This window comes from Falco cherrug, chromosome 5 (genome assembly GCF_023634085.1).
Source record: "Falco cherrug isolate bFalChe1 chromosome 5, bFalChe1.pri, whole genome shotgun sequence".
Lineage (NCBI taxonomy): Eukaryota > Metazoa > Chordata > Aves > Falconiformes > Falconidae > Falco > Falco cherrug.
This window is the reverse complement of record NC_073701.1, coordinates 91,082,315-91,101,101: the sequence shown is the minus strand read 5'-3', so window position 1 is coordinate 91,101,101 and position 18,787 is coordinate 91,082,315. Positions and strand designations below refer to the sequence as shown.

The window sequence follows — 18,787 nt, the reverse complement described above, 5'->3', positions numbered from 1 at the left end:
TTTTATATTTGTATATCTTGTACAGGTGCATGCTGATTTCACGTTTGTATCTATCTAGAGATAGATAACCTCTGTGCGTAACGTGAGAGAGAGAAAGTATGCAGAAAATGTAGCATTTTAATGTTGGTAACAGTTTTAGACCTTGCTGAAGGTCTTTGGACCTGTTCAGCTAGCTGGAAGCGTTGATTTCATGCCTCAGCGGCAGTTTCATCAGCCTGCTATTGAACTTCCCATGAGTATTTCGAGCAAGTTGTGCTTCAGCTGAGCACCAGCAGCTCTGAGACCTGAACAACACAGACCCACTGCCTGGGTCGCAAGCAGGCACGCTGCTCTGCTGTCACCTTGATCAAAAGAATCATGTGTATCGGCCCCAACATGGGGGGAAAAGCACACACACAAAGGTATAACTAAAGAAATCTGCATTGTTGGGGTTTCTTTAATGTGGTTCTTTGCTGCTCTGACTGCTTTTTCCCCATGTCCAGCCCCGGGCGGGTGCCTGGGCTCGGGCCGGGACACGCAGTGCGCCGGGGCTGTGGCGGTGCAGAAGCGCATCGACTGCCACCCCCAGCCAGGCGCTTCCCAGGACGCCTGTGAGGCACGGGGCTGCACCTGGTGTGCCACCGACGTGGCCAACGCGCCCTGGTGCTTCTTCCCTGAGGACAGTCCCTTCGGCTACTCCCTGGGTGGGAACGCCGAGAAGACGGCCAAAGGCTGGAGGTAAGCGTGCGGCGGCTCCTTCGGTGCTGCAGGCTGGCCCTGCGTGGTGACCGCGCTGACCGCAGCTGCCGCGCTGGGGGCAGCGAGCCCGAGACCTTCCCCAAGCGGCCTCGCTGCCCTGTGCTCGGCTTGCAACAAGGAGGGTGCCGGAGGTGCTTTCCTGTGTGCAAGCCACGCGGAGCCGGGGTCCCGCGCTCACGCCGTGCTGCTGGTGAGGCAAGCAGGTGTTGGCACACGGTGGTCCCTCCCTCCCTGGGATCTGTGTCTCAGGAGGCCACGAGATCTCCTTGCTTTGGTAGCACCTATTTTATCCGTTAACAGCAAGGAGAACCTACGCTAACCTCAGAGATAATTTCTCTCGATAAGCCAATGGTTTATTTGTAAAGAGCTGGCAAGGAACAGCTGAGTTGCTCCCCCCGGCTGGCGCCAGGGCGGTCGCAGGCAGCTGGCGGTTGCGGTGGGCACCAGCGCGTGTTTCCGCCGCAGGGTACCGCTGACCAAGCGCCAGGCCTCATCCCTCTTCGGAAAAGACATTTCCCCCGTCATCTTAGAAGTGGAGTTCCAGACAAGGGACAGACTTCGGTTCAGGGTGAGTTTTTGGTGGGGGGGAATCACTTAACTAAAGCAACACACACTGACAGATGAGCTAACCCGCCCCCTCCCTGCTTGGCTTTAGCTCTACGACCCCAGCAGACAGCGGTTTGAAGTCCCACTCCGGATCGACTCCCCTGGGGTTACCTCCGATGAGGCCAGCTATGATGTGGAGTTCACAGATGATTCCTCGCGTTTCAGGATCAAGAGGAAAAGCACCGGCACCGTGCTGTGAGTACCAGACGTCATTCACGTTGTTTTTCACAGAAATTAAGTGTGACAGGGCAAGCACTGTTTCCCCACGCCCTATTGCTTGGGTTGGCGTCACACAGGCTGGGTGTGGCACAAACACAGATTTATGCCGTGTGTTTGGAAAACGCTCATTATTAACAACAGTGTGTACCTGTGCAACAGACATTTATCTATGTGCATGTATGAAAAGCTGTTCAGCAAATCAAACAGCTTTTGAGGCTGTGATTTCACAGCTTGGGATGCTGGTAGACTCAACTCGTGAAAGCACTGAGCTAAGATTTTGAAATTCGAGGTGTTTTACTGCTTCAGGAATTGAGCACCAGATCTCCTGACGCTCTGCAAGAGTTAGGTCTAGGAAACTAAAGCTCGGAGGCACAGGGGCCATAAGCCTCTAACTTGCGCTGATTTCAGTGAACAGCATTTGTGAGTCTAGTTTGTCACTCTGCAAAAATGCCAGTTGTATTCTTAAGCTGGTACTGGAAGTTTACCTTCAGCAAAAGCTCCCCTCACTAGCAAATGTCACCAGGTGTCATGTTTTCCCATTTTCTTGGCTTCCACCAACACATCTCCAGTGTGCAATGCCACTTAGCAAGAGTCCCAGTCAAGGCATGCTCCCGCTAGTTGCATTTGGGGATGCTACAGCGTGGCATTAGCAGCAGTCTCTGGCTGTCTATGGTGACAAAGAACAGTGTTACAGACCGCTCTGAACTATCGCTGCTTGGCTCAGGCGTACGAAGGAGCTGCGTAGGACGCAGAAATACGGGTACTCTTTGCATCAGGCTGTGGTTGGGTCTATATTAGCATTTTAATTCAGATCAGCAGCACCTTTTGTCGTGAATCTCTTGATTATACCCACCTCTCGTGCATTGGCTAACCTTGCAGTGGTCCTGAGGAGCATGGGTTAGGTCCCTTCCACAAGCCCTTCCTGGCAGGCGTGCTCTGGGAGGACGTGATCCGGCTGCTGACAGGCTGCTTCAGAGCAAGCCCCCGACACGTGTGCGGCCGCTGGGTCCTCAGCACCAGCTCTGCCCATCTTGCACCCCACCACTAGTGCAAGCACATTCCCAGAAGGTCGTTGGGATCCAAGTGGTTCATTTTACACACTAGAAAAATCTAACAACCAATCAAGAAATGAAAAAATCAGCTCAGGTTTCCCCCCTCCCAAGAAATTCTTTGTTAAACAGATTTGAAACATAAGCATTACCTTGTGAGCAATGTGAGGCTGGCTTAAATCGTGTGATGCAAGTAAGACAGTACAGCCTCTAGAATGGTTTGAGTCTGCAGATGGAACCACCACACTGGGATTTTAATTAGCTGCCCATCCTTTCAAATTACGCACTTGTGGCATCTCTTTTTGTACACAACACAGTCAATTCTGTGAAGTTTTCTTTTTGCAGGCTATTGTAAGTGAATGCATTATGCATTACTCCGATAAAAAAAATAATTTAATTCCTCATTAGACTTAATAGCTTTGCAAAAACAGTGGGCTTACATTAAAGAGCCAGTTTTCTTCTCTTTATATTAAGAGATTTTTTTAAAGGCTCATTAATTGGAATGGTGATGTAAGAGGTGAATGCATAATGAGATATGGCGAGTGACTAGCTCATAGCCCGTCCCCATCTTCACCCAAACCCCAAGGGTTTAGCCGCGTTAGTCAGGGCATCCTCAGGCTTGGAGGTCCTAGCTCAGGGAAGGGCCCTGCCGTGGGGCAGACACAGGGTTTGACCCACCGAGTTGCCAAACGCACAACTCCAGCAAGGGGCAGAGGAGCACAAGCCGATCCCCCCTGAGCAGGTTTCCAGGAGGGCACACACGCTGGCCTGCCATAAGCCCAGGGAAGGCTCCCCCATACCCCGGCAGTGGGGTACCCCTTGTCCCCCCAAACCTGCACTCAGCAGCGGTGCAGGTGTGGGGTGCAGCAGCGATGTGCTGCAGAGCCCGGGGAGGGCACTTGTGGTTAGCAGCATCCAGCACTCGGCAGCAATGCTCTGCTGGGGAACATCAGCGCTGGAAAAGTGTAGGCTGCCTCCAGGCAGGTTGAGGAGTGCTCCTGAAACCCATCTGACCCCAAAAAGAGGAAACTGGGGGTGAATATGATGTGCAGTTATTGGGTTTTATCCTGCAAACAGTGGCAGGGCTGCTACTTAAAAGGCTTTCAGCAGTAGCGACAGAATTTTGCATATAGAAAGGGAAATGATATATTCTTGGGAATTTTTGTTTCGTGTGAAATGGCACAGCCAGTACTTATAGACTGAAGGATGACATCCCAGCAGGGAGCCATCCCTCTCACAGCTGAATCGTATTTGGAGTTAAATTCCCTGTGAGGAGCAAAAGTGCTTCCCTTTCATTTCCTTGCCTGTCCCTCCTGTCAGAGTGAGTGAATACAGATGCGAAGGGAAACCTCCCCAGCCTGACTTAGAGGGATTTGCAACATCCTGAGCCACCAGAAGAGCTGTGCAGGTTGAAGTTTTCTTTCAAAACAGGAAAGCAGGTTATATATCTTGGCCTAAAAGCTGTGGGCAGCTGTATTTGCTTGACTGGGGAGGATGAACCCTCAGCAAGCCGTGTTACAGGAGACTCCCCACCAGTGACTGCACTGGCTGGCTGGGTCTGGTGGAGCACTGGTGGCATGTGACATGTTAAGTAGATTTTCATGTTACTTCAACCTGCCCAAAGGCAGGTTTGGATGCGTGGGAGGTGGGTCTGAGCGTGCTCCACAGCTGCAGCAATGGCTCAGCAGGACCTGCTGCGGACCATCGCCTTGTCCCCATCCCTATCCCGGGTGCAGTCACAGAGAAGGTGCTAAAACTCCTCTCTTTTCCTTTGGGCTCCGTCCAGAGGCGGGAGCGGCTGCTCCAGGGCAGCCAGCACGCCTGCAGCCAGGTGCCAAGCTGCACAGCCGGTGGCCTCTGTGGCTGTGCCAGGTTGGGGCAGGCTGTGTGGGCAGGTGTCCCTGAGAAACAGGCAAGCACGTAACACCTGGAGGGACCTCACCCTCCTGTTTTAAGATGTGAACGGCCGTGGCCTTGCTGTCCTAACGAACAGCTGACGCAATTGCTAATCTTCATATGCACACAAATATTGCTCAGAACAGCAGATGTGGGCAAATAAAGCTTTTTCAACAGGCACTGCAGTTGCACTCCCCAGGTGTGTGTGGGGGGGTAATAACTCATGTCTACGCCAGACTGGGTCCGAGCGCTCTGCTGGGCCTTTCTAATGTCTCTGAGGAGGGCTTTCCCATTGCAAAGCAATCCCAAATCCTCAGAAATCTGTTTTACATGGTACTCCTTATCCCTCACCAGAGCTTTGCACTGCTGGATGACACACCCTCCAAAAAAAAAAAGCCTAAAACCCCTCATGATCTGTAGCGTGCTCTGGCACAGCTGGCGGTCCACGTGGGGAGGGAGCAGCCTGTCCCGAGCAGAAATGTGGTACAGGTTGTAGTTGTTCTTTCAAAGTCCATGCTTTTATTTCTCTCCCCTTCTTTCCGTGGTGTAGTCCGGCCTGCTGTCAGCATCTTTGTGCCACAGACTTGGCAGTGATGGGGTGCTTGACAGCAGGTCCCCATCTGTCTGCTTGATGTAGAACCCTATCCCAGCTATGCCACTTGTGCACAAAGCCGCCTCCTCACGAGGAATGGTTTAATACCACACTGGGAACGTTGCAGGGCAGAGGCAGCGGAGACTTTGAGGTATTCCTGAATGTGCTTTACAAGCATTTCTCCTGCTTGCTGCATGTTGAGGAGCCTTTGCCGTAGCCAAGCCACCCAAGCGCCAGCTCAAGGAGGGCAGGACAGATTCAGGGCTCCATGTAATCACAATAACAGGAGAGAGGAATGAATTATGTGAAGGAGAGGCATTAACAGCTGATTGCAAACCTCACGCAGAGCCAGGAGCAAGAATAAAAGGCTGGGTCCCACTACATTTTCAGCTTGCTCCAAGGTAATCAGGTGACAGCCACTGCTTCGCCTGCATGGGGTGAAATTTAGATGGGGTCATGCAGGGAAATGATCCAGGTGCTGCTGGGGGGTTCTGGGACCAGCAGCTCTTGGGCTGCGTCCCTTTCTCCTTCCAGTAATGTTTCTTGGCTTACTCCCTCTTACCTTTCTCGTTCTCCTCCACTGCTGTCCTTTTCTCCGTCCTACCTTGCTCCTGCTCCTCTTCTGTACCCTCTCCAATGCTCCTGCTGTTTCACTGGTGGCCAGGGAAGGTCCTTCCCCATGCCATCAGCTCTCAAAAACCATGGGGGTGAAGAGGGGCCACCTCCACGTGTTTGCTGGTGATGGGCCAAGGAGGTCAGATGAGACCCAGGGGCTGGCAGAACCCCCACTCCCACGCAGATGTCAGGTGTTTTCTGTTTTGCTGGGAAAAACAGAAACCTGCAGCTGATTTGAGGCTGCAAGTCTTAGATCTGAACCATGAGGGACGGGGACTGGGGCCTGAGCCTCCCACCCCAGAGGCAAAGCTCCCAAAGTACCAGCCTTGTGGGGCGGTGGAGGCTGCAGGGAACCTCTCCCCGCTCCCACGATGGTTGGAAAATACCTGTTTTGGCAAATCGGTGTGATCAAGTGGCAAAATGTTTTGTCAAGCAATTTGTAACTGGCTTTAGTTTCATATATCCTCTCTCATGCTATCCTAGCTGATCTTGCAGCTCTACCAGTAAACTGGCCTGTCGCTGGCCAGGGCCCTACAGGAATAAAACCAGGAGAGAAAAGACTGGGTCGTAATGAGGCAGGTGAGGGAGCAAGAGAGAGCCTCCGTGTTGTTTCATGGCACGTGCCCTCAGGTTGAGTACTGCTCTCTTTTCTGCTCCTGCCACTCGCAGCAGCAGCCACTGGAGGAGAGGCAGTGTCGAGTGTGAGCATGAAGGCTTCAAGAAAGCACATTTTTCCTCAAGAACAGAGAGTAAAAGTCTGGGAACTGTTTGCTTTAAGGCAGCGATAAATAACAAAGGCATCCTCATGTTGCAGTGTGTGGCTACTCTGTGGGACTCGTTGCCCCAGGGCACTACTGACACAGGAGGCTTAGCAGGGTACGCGTTCATACATAATAAAAAAGTCATATGTATCCAAAAAAAAAAAGCCCAACTATTTTTGTCTCTATGTTTCACAACATGAGCTAATTCTATCAAAACGGCCAGAAACTTCCTCCATAAGGAGATTATTGCAAGACTGGCTCTGAGTGACAGCTTATGCTTTCCTCTGTGGTATCTGGCCTGGGCCATTGCTGGAGACAGGCTGCAGAGGGATGGACTATTGATTTGATTCTCCACTTCAATATCTTTTCCTTCATGATGCCATACAAATAATGGAAGGTAGAACATTTTTTCCAAGCCAGATAAGTGCTCCTTTCTCTCTATTAAAAGTTTGGAATACCTCGTTTGTTATCACACTTGGAAAGATACGGCAGAAATAACCAAAATCTAATCAAGATTTTCCCTAATTTCCAAAAAGGCTGCTGCAGAGTTCAGCTGCCTTTTTTATTGATTGTGGTAGTAAGCACAGACGCCACTTACCATGAAGATGTTTTTACATAAGCAAGGCTATTAGAATGATTTATAACGCTATTGTCTTAAACTGTAATTTTGCTGAAAGCAACAGGAGCAAATTGTGTGCATCATGGGTAGCTTGAGTTTGCTTCTAGTTTGTAACAGCCATTATTTTAGTCTTCTAATCATTAAGATTTATGTTATGTAGGCGAGAAGTATTATAGGTATATTGCAAGTGTTTTTCAGAGCAAAACCAAAGAATTGTATGTCCAGCCACTTATAGGAGATGCTCTGATACCGTGATGATGAATACAGTAGAGGTAGAGCCAAATTGTGTCAATAAATGTAAATATACCTTGTAATTCTTTTTTTAAAATGTCATGTTTGTGGAAAATCTGTTGGTTACTCATGCTGACTTTCTCCACCTATTCGATAAATCACTGTAAAAGTAAGATAAGCATATAAAAATTCATTTTTGCTGTCCCAAATCCAGTGCTACCCCCAGACTTACAGCTAATAAGGCTTGTTGTGACACAGTGTGTCATGGTTTAAGCCCAGCTGGCAACTCAGCATCACGCAGCTGCTCGCTCACTGCCCCCTCCAGCAGGATGGGGGGGAAGAGGATTGGAAGGGTAAAAGTGAGAAAACTCATGGATTGAGATAGGAACAGTTTAATAACAGAAATATTATTGTATTAATAATAATATAAATAAAAATAAATCATAATATTAATAATGATGATGGAAAGGAAAATAACACAGAAAGAGAGAGAGAAATAAAACCCAAGAAAGACAAGCGATGCAAATGAAAGTGATTGCTCATCGCCAACCGACTGATGCCCAGTCAGTCCCCGAGCAGCAGCCCCCTGGCCAGCCTTTGCCATAGTTTTATTGTTGAGCACGACACTGTATGGTCTGGGCTATCCCCTTGGTCAGCTGGGACCAGCTGTCCCGGCCGTGTCCCCTCCCAGCTCCTCGTGCCCCCCCAGCCCACCCGCTGGTGGGGTGGGGTGAGGGGCAGAAAAGCCCTTGGCTCTGTGCAAGCGCTGCTCAGCGGCACCGAAAACATCCCTGCGTTATCAACAGTTTCCAGCACAAATCCAAAGCACAGCCCCACACTGGCTACTGTGAAGGAAATTAACTCTATCCCAGCCCAAACCAGCACACTGTGGAAACATTTTTCAGCAGTCTGAGAGCAGTGGAAAATCATGGACATCTGGGCTCTTAAGATGATGCTCCCCAGCAGCTGGAGTGAGCCGGGGCCAATTACGTCTGAGGCTCATGTGAAAACAGGACCTGTGCTCGTCAGTCCTTAAGGTGCTTTACTGCTTTATAGGTGACCTGCACATAGCCTGTGCCCTCTGAAAAGGTATGCCCGAGCTCTGCCAGGAGGCTTAGACCCACTTTTCTGATAGCCATGTGAAGTTTCCACCTGAATTTGCACACAGATACTATATTCATTGTGCTCCCTTTCACAAGGCTGTGGTTTTCGAAGGGTCTGGAGGCCGAGAAAAAGAGATGTTAAGAGAGGACATTTTCTGCAAGTGCCTGAGTGGGACAGGCGTTCACACCTTAAAGCAATGAGCTAATTTCTCCAGGATGCATTGCAAGAAGATGAACAAAAACCCTCTCCCAATCTAAAATTATTTTCAAACATCCAGATAATGCATGATTGCATGTCCTGACAACGTGTCATATATGTGTCCCAAGTCTGATTCTGGAGGTTTTCTAGGACCGCCTTTATACACACCACCAGCTGCTTGCTCACAGCAGGCGAGTCAGTGCTCCGAGCCGTGGCACACGCTGCGGTTACTGGTCTCCAATGACCTTCAGCAAAACGAACTCATTCAAGCAGGTAAATTGTCACGACCAGTTCGTATTACAAAGGACTGATAATTGCACTTCCAAAACCCATTTTATAGGGGCTTTTAGTCATCCCCCCCTCAAACTTTGTGACAATGTTAGTCATAAGCTACACCCTCAGCATGAATGGGATGTTTTTTCTATCTGCCTACCCACCTTCCTTTAATGTTAGTTATTTCCCTGGTCCATCCCAGTTACGTTCCGTTCCGGTGGCCTGGGTGCTGACTGCTGGATGTGAGACTGGGTCACTTGCTGGCCAGAAATGTGAATTTTCATACAGACCTTTTCAATCCTGAATGATTCTTTTTCTTCTGATAGGAGGTAAAAAAATAGAGAGGCTTACTCTCAAGTATGGCGCATGGTGTTTGGAAGAGAATGCTAGCTTTTGTCGTTCAGCCTTCCCAGACAGGCAGCAGGCAACTGCTTGCAGGCAATGGGCCAGGCAGACGTGTGGGGAGGCCGGTATGTATTTCCACAGGCAGGAGTGTTCCCACCACAGAGGCACCAAAGGGTTAGGACTTTCAGCAGTCAACCCAAGTGCAGCTATTACCCCTTGGGCAAAGAAAAGCTTCTCATCTTCACAGGCTTTGCCATGTCTGCCGGCTGGTAGGGGCTGAATTTTTGACAGTGAAAACCACTCAGCTATGTTTTTAGCTTTTTTTAGATCACTTCTGTTGTCCGTCCTGTGACACTGTAATGGTGCATAGGACTGTCGGAGGAGAACCACACAGATCCCTGTGTACGTGGTGGTGTTTTATGCTCCCTCCTGTTTCGTTCCTTCTATCTGCTTTAAACCAGCAGGAGGGGAGGTGGGGGAGATATAATGTTTCTTTTATTGTCTCCAAGGGTTTAAGGAATGACAGACATAATTTTTTCATTTAAATGGTTGCTCTTGGCCAACACAGCACAAGCAAACACATAAAGTAACACAACAGCTTACCACAGTGTGCTGCAGAGCACAAGGGCAGCCACTTGGGAGGGGAGGCAGAAGGGGAAAGCCTGTCCATGTTTTCCCTCAGATGGGGAAAACATAATGGTGCCCAGAAAAAAAAAGAGCGCACCTTTACCAGTCTTTTTATGTTGTAGTTAATGCTATATTTAGTGCATGGCTGCTCTTGCAAGCAGAGATCTACTGAAAGACGAGGCTGATGGAGAGCGATGGCTGGCGGCGCGGCACGGGGGGCTGAGCAGTTGGGAGGGGCAGCCCCCGGGGAACTGAGTGATGGAGGGGTGGGGAGCGGGGCGCTGTTTTGGTGATGCCATGCAGAAGCTGAGTGCGTGACCGTGGCCTGAGGGAATGTATGAGATCTAAAACGGTTTCTCTGTGCCATTTAAAGATGCGGTGGGGCAGAGGGGTTGTTCCAAGGGTAGTGGTTTGCACCACCCCAGTGACCCTCTTGGGCAGGGAGAGGACTTGCTGAGTGGAAGGAGCACTTTTAATGCCATGGTAACACTAATTGCTCCCTAGGATGGGAAATGTCAGTGCCATAATGTGGGTACCATGAATGTACAAAGCCTCATGTCCTCTGAAGAGACATCATGGAGAGTGCTCAATGAGTTAGGACAGATATTTAAGCTCTTCTCAAAGTATTTCCCCTCTGGCATCCTTTGCTTTATGCATAACCCCATGGTCTGCTCAGAGCAATGACCATGCCTGCCTTGGCACAGAGCAGGGCTACGTGACGGCGTTCCTTTGGATAGGAGCATAGCTCCAGAGCCCCTTCCCATCTGTACACAGCAGCATCCTCTTGCAGAAAGGCCTCTGTTTGCCAAGGGCTGGATCCCATTCTCAGGGATATTTTGCAAGCGTTAACCTTGCTATAAGAAAATAACCTTATTCAGTACAGTGTGTAGGTGGAGGAGATGATGGAAGGGAGGGAGGGAGGGAGGGAGGGTTGCTGCTGGCAAAGAACCAAATCAAGACTTAAATACAAATTCTTATTTTTCCTGCTTGTGAGAAAGGTCAAATAGGCTTTTTAAAGAACGCATAGACCCTTCAGTACGTGTGCTTGGCTTAGGATTTGTCTAGGACACTTTAGGGATAGACTGTGCCTGCTTTTTGCAAGGAGAAGCAGGAGGGTGCCTTGGGTCTGTCTCTGGGCATCACCGTGAGTGGCTGTCCTTGCTTCCTCATGGGAGGACAGAGCTGCCTGAGGCCAGCATGGTGGGAGCGGCGGTGCTTTCCCAGTCCTCCCAGCAGTGGGGTCTTGTCCCCCAAGCAGGGGTGCCGGTGGCACGGGTGGCAGCCAGGTCTCACCAGAGAGCACTCCCCTCCTGGGGGTGGTGCTGCTCCCTGCCAACACAGCCTGTCTTCCACTTCTCTGATTTACCGGTCAATTTAATCAACCATTTAATTTTGTCAAAATCATTGACAAAAGACCACTAAAAGGAGAGTTATGCCACTTCTATGCTCTATGGCTTTGGCTCGTTTATTTTAATTAGCTGTAACAAATTCATGGTTAAACAAGGCTCAAGAGGGTGCTATCTAAATGTGGTACTCATGGCATACACGGTACCATTAACAAAACACTTCTCCACGGCTTGACTATGCTCTCCTCCATCTAGCTTGCAGCTCATTATAGCACTAGAGATAGGAAACAGAATGTAACACCTAATTAAATGTGAGCCTGTGTCTACAGTTGATTCGATAGAAATAAAGGCATTAAGCTGGTGAGAGAAGCAGGAGAGGGCCATCACAATAAAAACATCTAATTCAAGCAGAGTCTGGAGGAAGCTATCCCTCTGCTTTGGGCACCTGCATAAAGTCGGGGATAACAAGAGTATTCAGGTCCTGATCCAGCAAAACATTAAAAAGTAAAAACTAATAACAACTAAATGTCTGCTGCTCTCATTAAGGATTCTGAACCCCACTGTGTAATAACAATTTTTAGCTGCCCTGTTGGTTGTCATAGAAATAGCACAAGCAACCACTTATTTTGGTAATAGGATTATAGATAGTGTCTTCTGTTATTTTAGTTGTTCTTTTCAAAATTATACTGATGCATTCTATTGTATAAGTAGATGAGATATCTGCAGCCATTGCAAGATGAATTTAATGTGTGATAGGTTAAGTATGTCAGAGGCATGCACAGAATTCAATGTTTTTTTAAACAGAGCTACTCTCCAAAATGCATAAATAATATAAATAGCCAAACGTGAACTTAAAATGACGCATACCAAATATAAGCAAATTAATCGTGTCTCCCTCTATTTATCACAGGTGGGACAGTCCCCTGGTTGATCTGTTTTTCTCCAACCAGTATCTCCAGATTACAACTACTGTGCCGTCCACTTCAGTGTATGGGTTTGGTGAACACGAGCACCCATCTTTCAAACACAGCATGGACTTTGTTACTTATGGCATGTTCAGCAGGGATCAGGCACCAACGGTAATTCACTTTATGTAAGGTTTTCCCAAGCTTTTATCACCAAAAGGAGGTGGCAAGGCACAGCTTTTGCCAAGGGAGCACCTCTCTCTGTATGGTAACACTGCTAACGTGAACCAATGGTGAACACAGAGTGTCACAGGTTTTGTAAGTTTTAATTAAATGACAAAACCATGAGTCATTTTGAGGGGACTTTGAAACGTTTCATCAGAATCTTTCTCACGGCGTAGTTAGTTTTCAGATAAAAGTATTTAATGTGCCAAGATCTTTGTTCAGGAAAGCGTTTAATTTCATGCTTGCATCAATCCCTGTTCATCTGTACAAGCTGGACTTCAGCAGGACTCATTAGATGTTTGGCTAAACTCTGGCCAGTGGCTGATAAATCTATTTTAGCTAGCAAAGCAGTTTTTACCGGTGCCATTTTGGAGGGTTTGGCAGAATGTGGTAGGTTTAAGTCAGGGAGACTAAAAAAGTAGCATCTTGATGAAGCAGGAAAAGTAGCTCTTTTCTATCAATCTGACTTCACACCAGTTTAGATGAAAAAATCCCCAACTTTTCAAAACGAGTCTCTAACTATGAATGAATTTATTTCCTTGAATTTGCATATGTACCTAGCTGACAAAACCTATGAAGAAGAGCCAAGTCAAGCTATACCTAAAGCACTGTTTATGTTTCAGCCACTTGCCAACCTCTATGGAGTTCATCCTTTCTACATGTGTGTAGAAGCAGACTCCAATGCCCATGGTGTTCTCCTTCTGAACTCCAATGCACAAGGTAAAAAGATGTATGGGTTCCCTATACGGGCAGAATATAGAAAGATGGTAAATTAGTAAATATAAAAAACTGTTTTACTGATTGCTTTTTCAATGTGGTACAAATATGAGTGACTGTTCTAACTGAGGTTCCAGGAATTACTATAAGGTTTTCATAGGGATGCCATTAGAATGGCTGTTTGACAAGGTAAAGTATTTTCAGCAAAATATATGATTATTTATTTTTCTTTTTAAAATAGATGCACACACAGGGAAAGGTGAAGGTAGAAGAAATTTCCTCTGGGATTGGCATAACTGAATCAAATCAATTTAGGTTAGCCTTACATTCTGTCTGTGGAGAATAGTTTCATGTGTTGCCATGGTCACCTTACAGTATTAATCCAGTGGTATAATTTCAGAAAAGGGGAATCTTCACTGAGTCTATAAAATCAGTTTCCCCTGGCAGGCAATGACTTCCAATAAGCAGATTAAAATAGCATAGAGGAACCCTAAACACAAGCTTGTGGTTTCTTTTTATATAAACGAAACTGAGACAAATGGGTCTGCGCAACCTACTCTGTGTAGGGTTCTGTGATTTATTGCTGCACAGTGCCAACCTGAAAGCAGAGATTACAGAAACACTGGGCAACTGCTAGTCTATGTACAGGTCCTGTTTGCTCATCAAATTGTACCCACAAGGTGTCAGGTCGTGACTTGAAGCTGTAGCCATCTCTCCCTGGGGAAATATTTATGCACAGCACAGCCCAGCACGCATACACCTACGGCAGTATAGGACAGGACAGGAGAGTTCAGTTGGAAGGGACCTACAGTGCTAAAGTGTATTATTAAGGTCATTGTGCAAATGCCTCTTCAACACTGACAGGCTTGGGGCATCAACCACCTCTCCAGGACGCCCGTCCCAGGGTGTGGCCACCCTTTTGGTAAAGAAATGTTTCCTAATGTCAAGTCTGAACCACGCCTGGTGCAGGTTTGGACTATTCCTATGAGTAGTGCAGAGCTGGTTTGTACTGAGAACCTGTTTTTTTCCTTCCAGATGTTTCTCTGAGTCCAAACCCATCTTTAACTTTCCGCACTATTGGAGGGATCCTTGACTTCTATGTCTTCCTTGGACCGACTCCCGAAAATGTTGTTCAGCAATACACAGAGGTTAGTAGAAAAGTGCCTATGTCACATGGAGCAGTGCTTTGCAATGAACTCCCGTCAGTATCTGGTAGAATCAGCCGGCAGTGCAGCCAGGGCTTTGTCCTGAGCTGCTCATACAGCCCGTAGCTTCGGGTCTGTGGGCAACCTGGTGGGTGCTCAAGTGTGTGCGGACAGTCTGTCTGAGTGCAGCAGGCTGGCCGGGCTGGGTGCTCAGTGCATATCTCCAGCCTGTCCTACCGCATTGACAGCATGAATGCATTGAAAGGTTGCAATGATTAGAAAGAAATTTCTCCAAGCTTACTCTTCTCCAGGCTGTGGTAGATTTGTGGTCTTCACTACAACACCGTAACTGTGCTTCGACACTGTGAACAGAGAAAACAAACTAGGCAGAGCACAGATGGGAATATTTGGGAACTTTACATCTGCTGGACTTCAGAGATGTTGCATGAACTTCAAAGGCTTCAAGCCTCTATTTGCCAGCGGAATTGCTTGTTGATTTTGAAGCCATCAGCCCGTTTTTGCTAATGAAACCCCATGTAATTGCATTGGAGGGCACAGACATGAAAAAACATATACTGCTGTCTCACAGAGCATAACTACTTGCTTTCCAATTGCCCAATGTTTCCAAAGAACTGAGACTACACATGCAAATAGCTGTTCTGGGAGTGTACATGCAATTCTTATCCAGCAAGGGCCGCCCAGAAAAAAAGTAGCAGGTAACATGTTCCTCCTGCTCGCCAAATGCCAGGTGATGTATTAACTGGGCCCTTGCACGCAAAATTGCCACCTCAGAACCAAGCTCTGTAGATAAAGAAACCAGTGCCAAGCCGAAAGAGGATGGAGCAAAGCTGAGAAGGGCACGTCACTGTGAGAAGGGTGTGCAGATGCTGGGGATTAAGGTGCAACTGGAGGTGCTGAGCAGCCCGGAGCCGGGCATCCCGGAGCCGGGCATCCCGGAGCCGGGCATCCCGGAGCCGGGCATCCCGGAGCCGGGCATCCCAAAGCCGGGCATCCCGGAGCTGGGCATCCCAAAGCCGGGCATCCAGGAGCCGGGCATCCCAAAGCTGGGCATCCCCAGCTTGCAGGAAGGTTTGCGTGTGTTCTGCCTTCCCCTCCGCCACCCCACCAAGGGGCCTGAGCTCTGATTCTCAGCAAACATTTTGTCTTTCCTGGCTTTTTAAAGCCTTCATTTCCTGTGCTTGTCTTCTTTTAAAGTGTCTGAAAAGGGAACAGAAGTATTGTGGTTTGGACTGAGGGAAAAAGAGGATTTAGGCCAGAAAGAAAGTATTGCTGGGTTCTGTTCTGGCGATAGAAGGGAGAAGAAGCCTTGCTCATGATGCTGTTTTGGGAAGGCTGGAGCCTCCCCAGGGTGGTGGGCTCTGCTAGACCTTCCCTTTCCAAGCAGAGGTTCAGGTGTGCCTCCCAGAGAGGTGCAAGGCTGCATCCCGGAGCGACTGCTCTGTTGCTCAGAGGTTTCCAGCTCACTCTGCATGTCCTCCCCACCAGCCGCTTATGACCCCAGTGCCACAGGCCAACCAGCAAACCAGTTCTTGAACTTACACATTGGCAATCCAACAACAAAAAAACCCACAAAGAAAGAAAGAACAAGTACAGTGACTCTCCCCCTCGCTGCAGCTTTGATCCCTGCGATGAAAGCAGGTATTTCAGGGGAGTCTCTGTGGCAACGCGATGGAGATTAGAGCCATCCCTGTCTCTTTTCAAAGTCTTTCGCTGGTGTTTGAAGGCAGCATTTCTGTGGCTTAGCAGGTGGCCAGCAGCTGAAAATAAAATGAGAGCGTTCTCACTCCCCAGCTGATGGGTACTGGCAGTTCACTTTCCACCCCTGCCTCTCTGGAAATGGAGCTGGAGTGAAGAAAACAAGGTGAAGGGGAGCCGGTGGGTGTCTCCCAACCCGACATGTCACATGCCAGGACAAAAAATTCCCTGTTCTGTATTCCTCAAGCTTGCGCTCAGCTCTCTAGGGAATCTTAAAGAATGCATGGTAGCAATTTCACCGTGAAATAATAACTTCTTCAGTAAACATCCTGAAATTCCCAGATTGCAAATGCTACAATTACCATATTATTAGTCTCTAGGGTAATGATTTGACTTTTATGTACAGGATATGTGGGAAGGTGAAGAGGACAGAAAATACTTGATTTTTCAGTTGTATTTTCTGTCACACCAAGAGGACTCTCCCATGCAGTCATTGTCACACCCTGGGGAAGGAGAGGGGGTGGAAAGGAGCAGTGTGACTGATGTCTGCAAGGCGCTGCTCAGCAGCACCCCTCAGTGAATTCAGCTGTTTGCACGGGTCTCCTCTGGGAAGTGGTGTTTTGGGAGCACCCAGCTGCAGGGGACTGTGGTAGGGCCAGGCTGCTCTGCTGCAATGAGCTGCTTGGGAGAACAGCACCCATCTCCTGCCTGTGCAAACATCTGCCCAAAATAGCTGCACGGGGCTTTTTGCAAGGACCACCCATTGCATCCTCTCCAGGATGGCCTCAGTGGCGCTGCAGGGTGGCCAGGTGTCAGCTGGTGCATGGCTGTTGAAAGCAAGGGGGCTGTGTCCACAGCAAAGTGCTCCACACCTTCCTCAAACATTTTGTGCTGTTGCCTTCAAGTGCTGCTTCAAGACCTGAGCAACCCCCCGGCCCCTGCCACGCTTGTTTCTGTGAAAGATTTCAGAGCTTAGCTCTGCTCAGTACTTTTATGCAGTTCCCTCCAAATGAGGCAGTTACGACAGCATTGTAAGGAAGCTCTTTACTGGGTCTCTGGAGTATGCAAGCTTTTTCCGTGCACCTCACCAGGTTGCTGCCAGCACCCAGGGGTGGCCCACGGGCTCTTGCCCAGAGCCACGGCTGCGTGACCAGCTGAGGGCAGGCAGGCTATGCCAAGAGCGGTGCTCCCTGCGTGGTGATCAGGGATGATTGCTGCTGCCCTGCCAGGGCCACCTCTCTGTGCATCCTCAGGGCAAGGTCAGGTGGCAGCAAAAGCTGTGGTGGCTCTGGGTGCCAGCCTGGCCCAGGCTGATCTGCTTTAAATGGGCTCCCAGAGCGATGCAGAGTGGGAAGTGAGCAGGGGACTGGATGCTGGCACCTCTCTTCCCCCTCTGCTGTCTTGCGTGGAGCAGAGATGGGCTGTAGGGTGCATCCTGCCAGCGGCACCACAGCCCTAGAGCAGTGATGGCAGTGACAGGGCATGTGCTGGGCATTGTGCAATGGGAAGGAGAAATCTCCATCCCGATTCTTCTGCTCCCTCGTGTCCCTGAGCCCAGCTGCGAGGAGCACTGCTCCTGACACATCAGACAGGGTCCTGTCACAGCTATATATGTATTTGACAGTAATCACACTTTTCTCCTGCCTCACAGAAGAGGTCCGGTGGGCAGAACAGTTATATAACAGAAACCTCACTTTTTATGGCAAACGCCTCGGTTTGCAGGGGGATAGGAAAAAGTGGCAATAAGCTGAAGAACTCGGCCATTGAGCCGAGCCTAGCTGAGGGTCTATGGCCAGACCTAATGCCAGGCTACCATTGCCAAGTCCACCGATGGCGTTCCAAGACAGAGCAACAGTGCGTAGCAGTCGTGTGCGAGCTCCATAACAAAACACTCAGGAAAGTAGTAACTCAACAAATGGACATTTAACAGCTGTTGGGTTGAGTGAAGGCCATGAATTTATTACAAATTATCCAATGATAAGCTTTAAGAGAGCATACTGCACGTCTCCTGATTCTGTTTTGAAAGCAAATTGCTGCTTACTTCTTCCTTACAGAACCGTAGGATAGTTCTGGGTGGAAGGGACCTCAGGAGGTCTCTAGTCCAGCCCTCTATTTGAGAGGCAACATGAGGAACCTGTTTGTACCTAGAGTTTATCACAGATGATTCAGTAAGAGTCTTGCAGTTGAATTCTTGGGTTCCCCAAGAAAGACTAAGCAGCTAGTAAGTGTTTGTGCAGCAAAGAACAAGGTTTGAAGACCTTGGGATTGAAAGTCCTTAAAATTTTTAAATTCCTGAGGTTGTGAGCATCCTTTTAATGGTTCAGCAGTTGCAGAGCCTTTCTTCTTGTGCTCCTAAAACAAAGTTCAGCTTCTGTGCATAGACTTTGAGTGAAGGTTACCCCCTGCCTGCCTAGGTGCTCACAGTACTCACATGCCTGCTGCAGCCACAGGGGATGAGCTGGATAAAGTATCTGGGCCACGGGAGCACCTGTGTCATTTGGATAGTTGTGTGACTATCCAAACACACTATTTCTGCGTCTAAATCCAGGGCATTAGCCCGCTTGGACTTTTATAGTTTCCTCCTACAATTCTTCCTTAAAGAAAGGAAGTTTAAGCAAATATCAAGCTTCAAGAGTCATTTTATATGGCTAATTAAGGTGCAAGATTAGCAATCTTTCATGGTGAGCCCCCGTACCTGCATTCCTTTGTAAGCATGGGAACTCGGTTCCTTTGTAAGCATGGGAAAGAGTATCTCTCTCTACAGGTTCTGCGACCTATAGGACATAACTCTTCAGCCATCTCTCTCACATCGAAGTCTTTGGTCATGGTGTTAATAGAATAGGATCCTGGTTTACTATAT

At 48.6% G+C, this 18,787-nt stretch overlaps 1 protein-coding gene across 3 annotated transcripts in view; it reads left to right on the top strand.

Moving 5' to 3' along the window:
• The first annotated feature begins 424 nt into the window (after positions 1-424).
• Positions 425-18,787, top strand: part of LOC102052911 (sucrase-isomaltase, intestinal-like) — a 58,738-nt gene continuing 40,375 nt past the window's right edge. For all 3 annotated transcript variants that reach the window (XM_055712668.1, XM_055712669.1, XM_055712670.1), the window contains exons 1-6: positions 425-717; positions 1,204-1,306; positions 1,394-1,539; positions 12,130-12,298; positions 12,973-13,069; positions 14,102-14,214. In XM_055712668.1, coding sequence (XP_055568643.1) covers positions 440-717; positions 1,204-1,306; positions 1,394-1,539; positions 12,130-12,298; positions 12,973-13,069; positions 14,102-14,214 — 906 coding nt within the window. In that variant the 5' untranslated portion in view covers positions 425-439. The remainder of the gene's footprint in view (positions 718-1,203; positions 1,307-1,393; positions 1,540-12,129; positions 12,299-12,972; positions 13,070-14,101; positions 14,215-18,787) is intronic.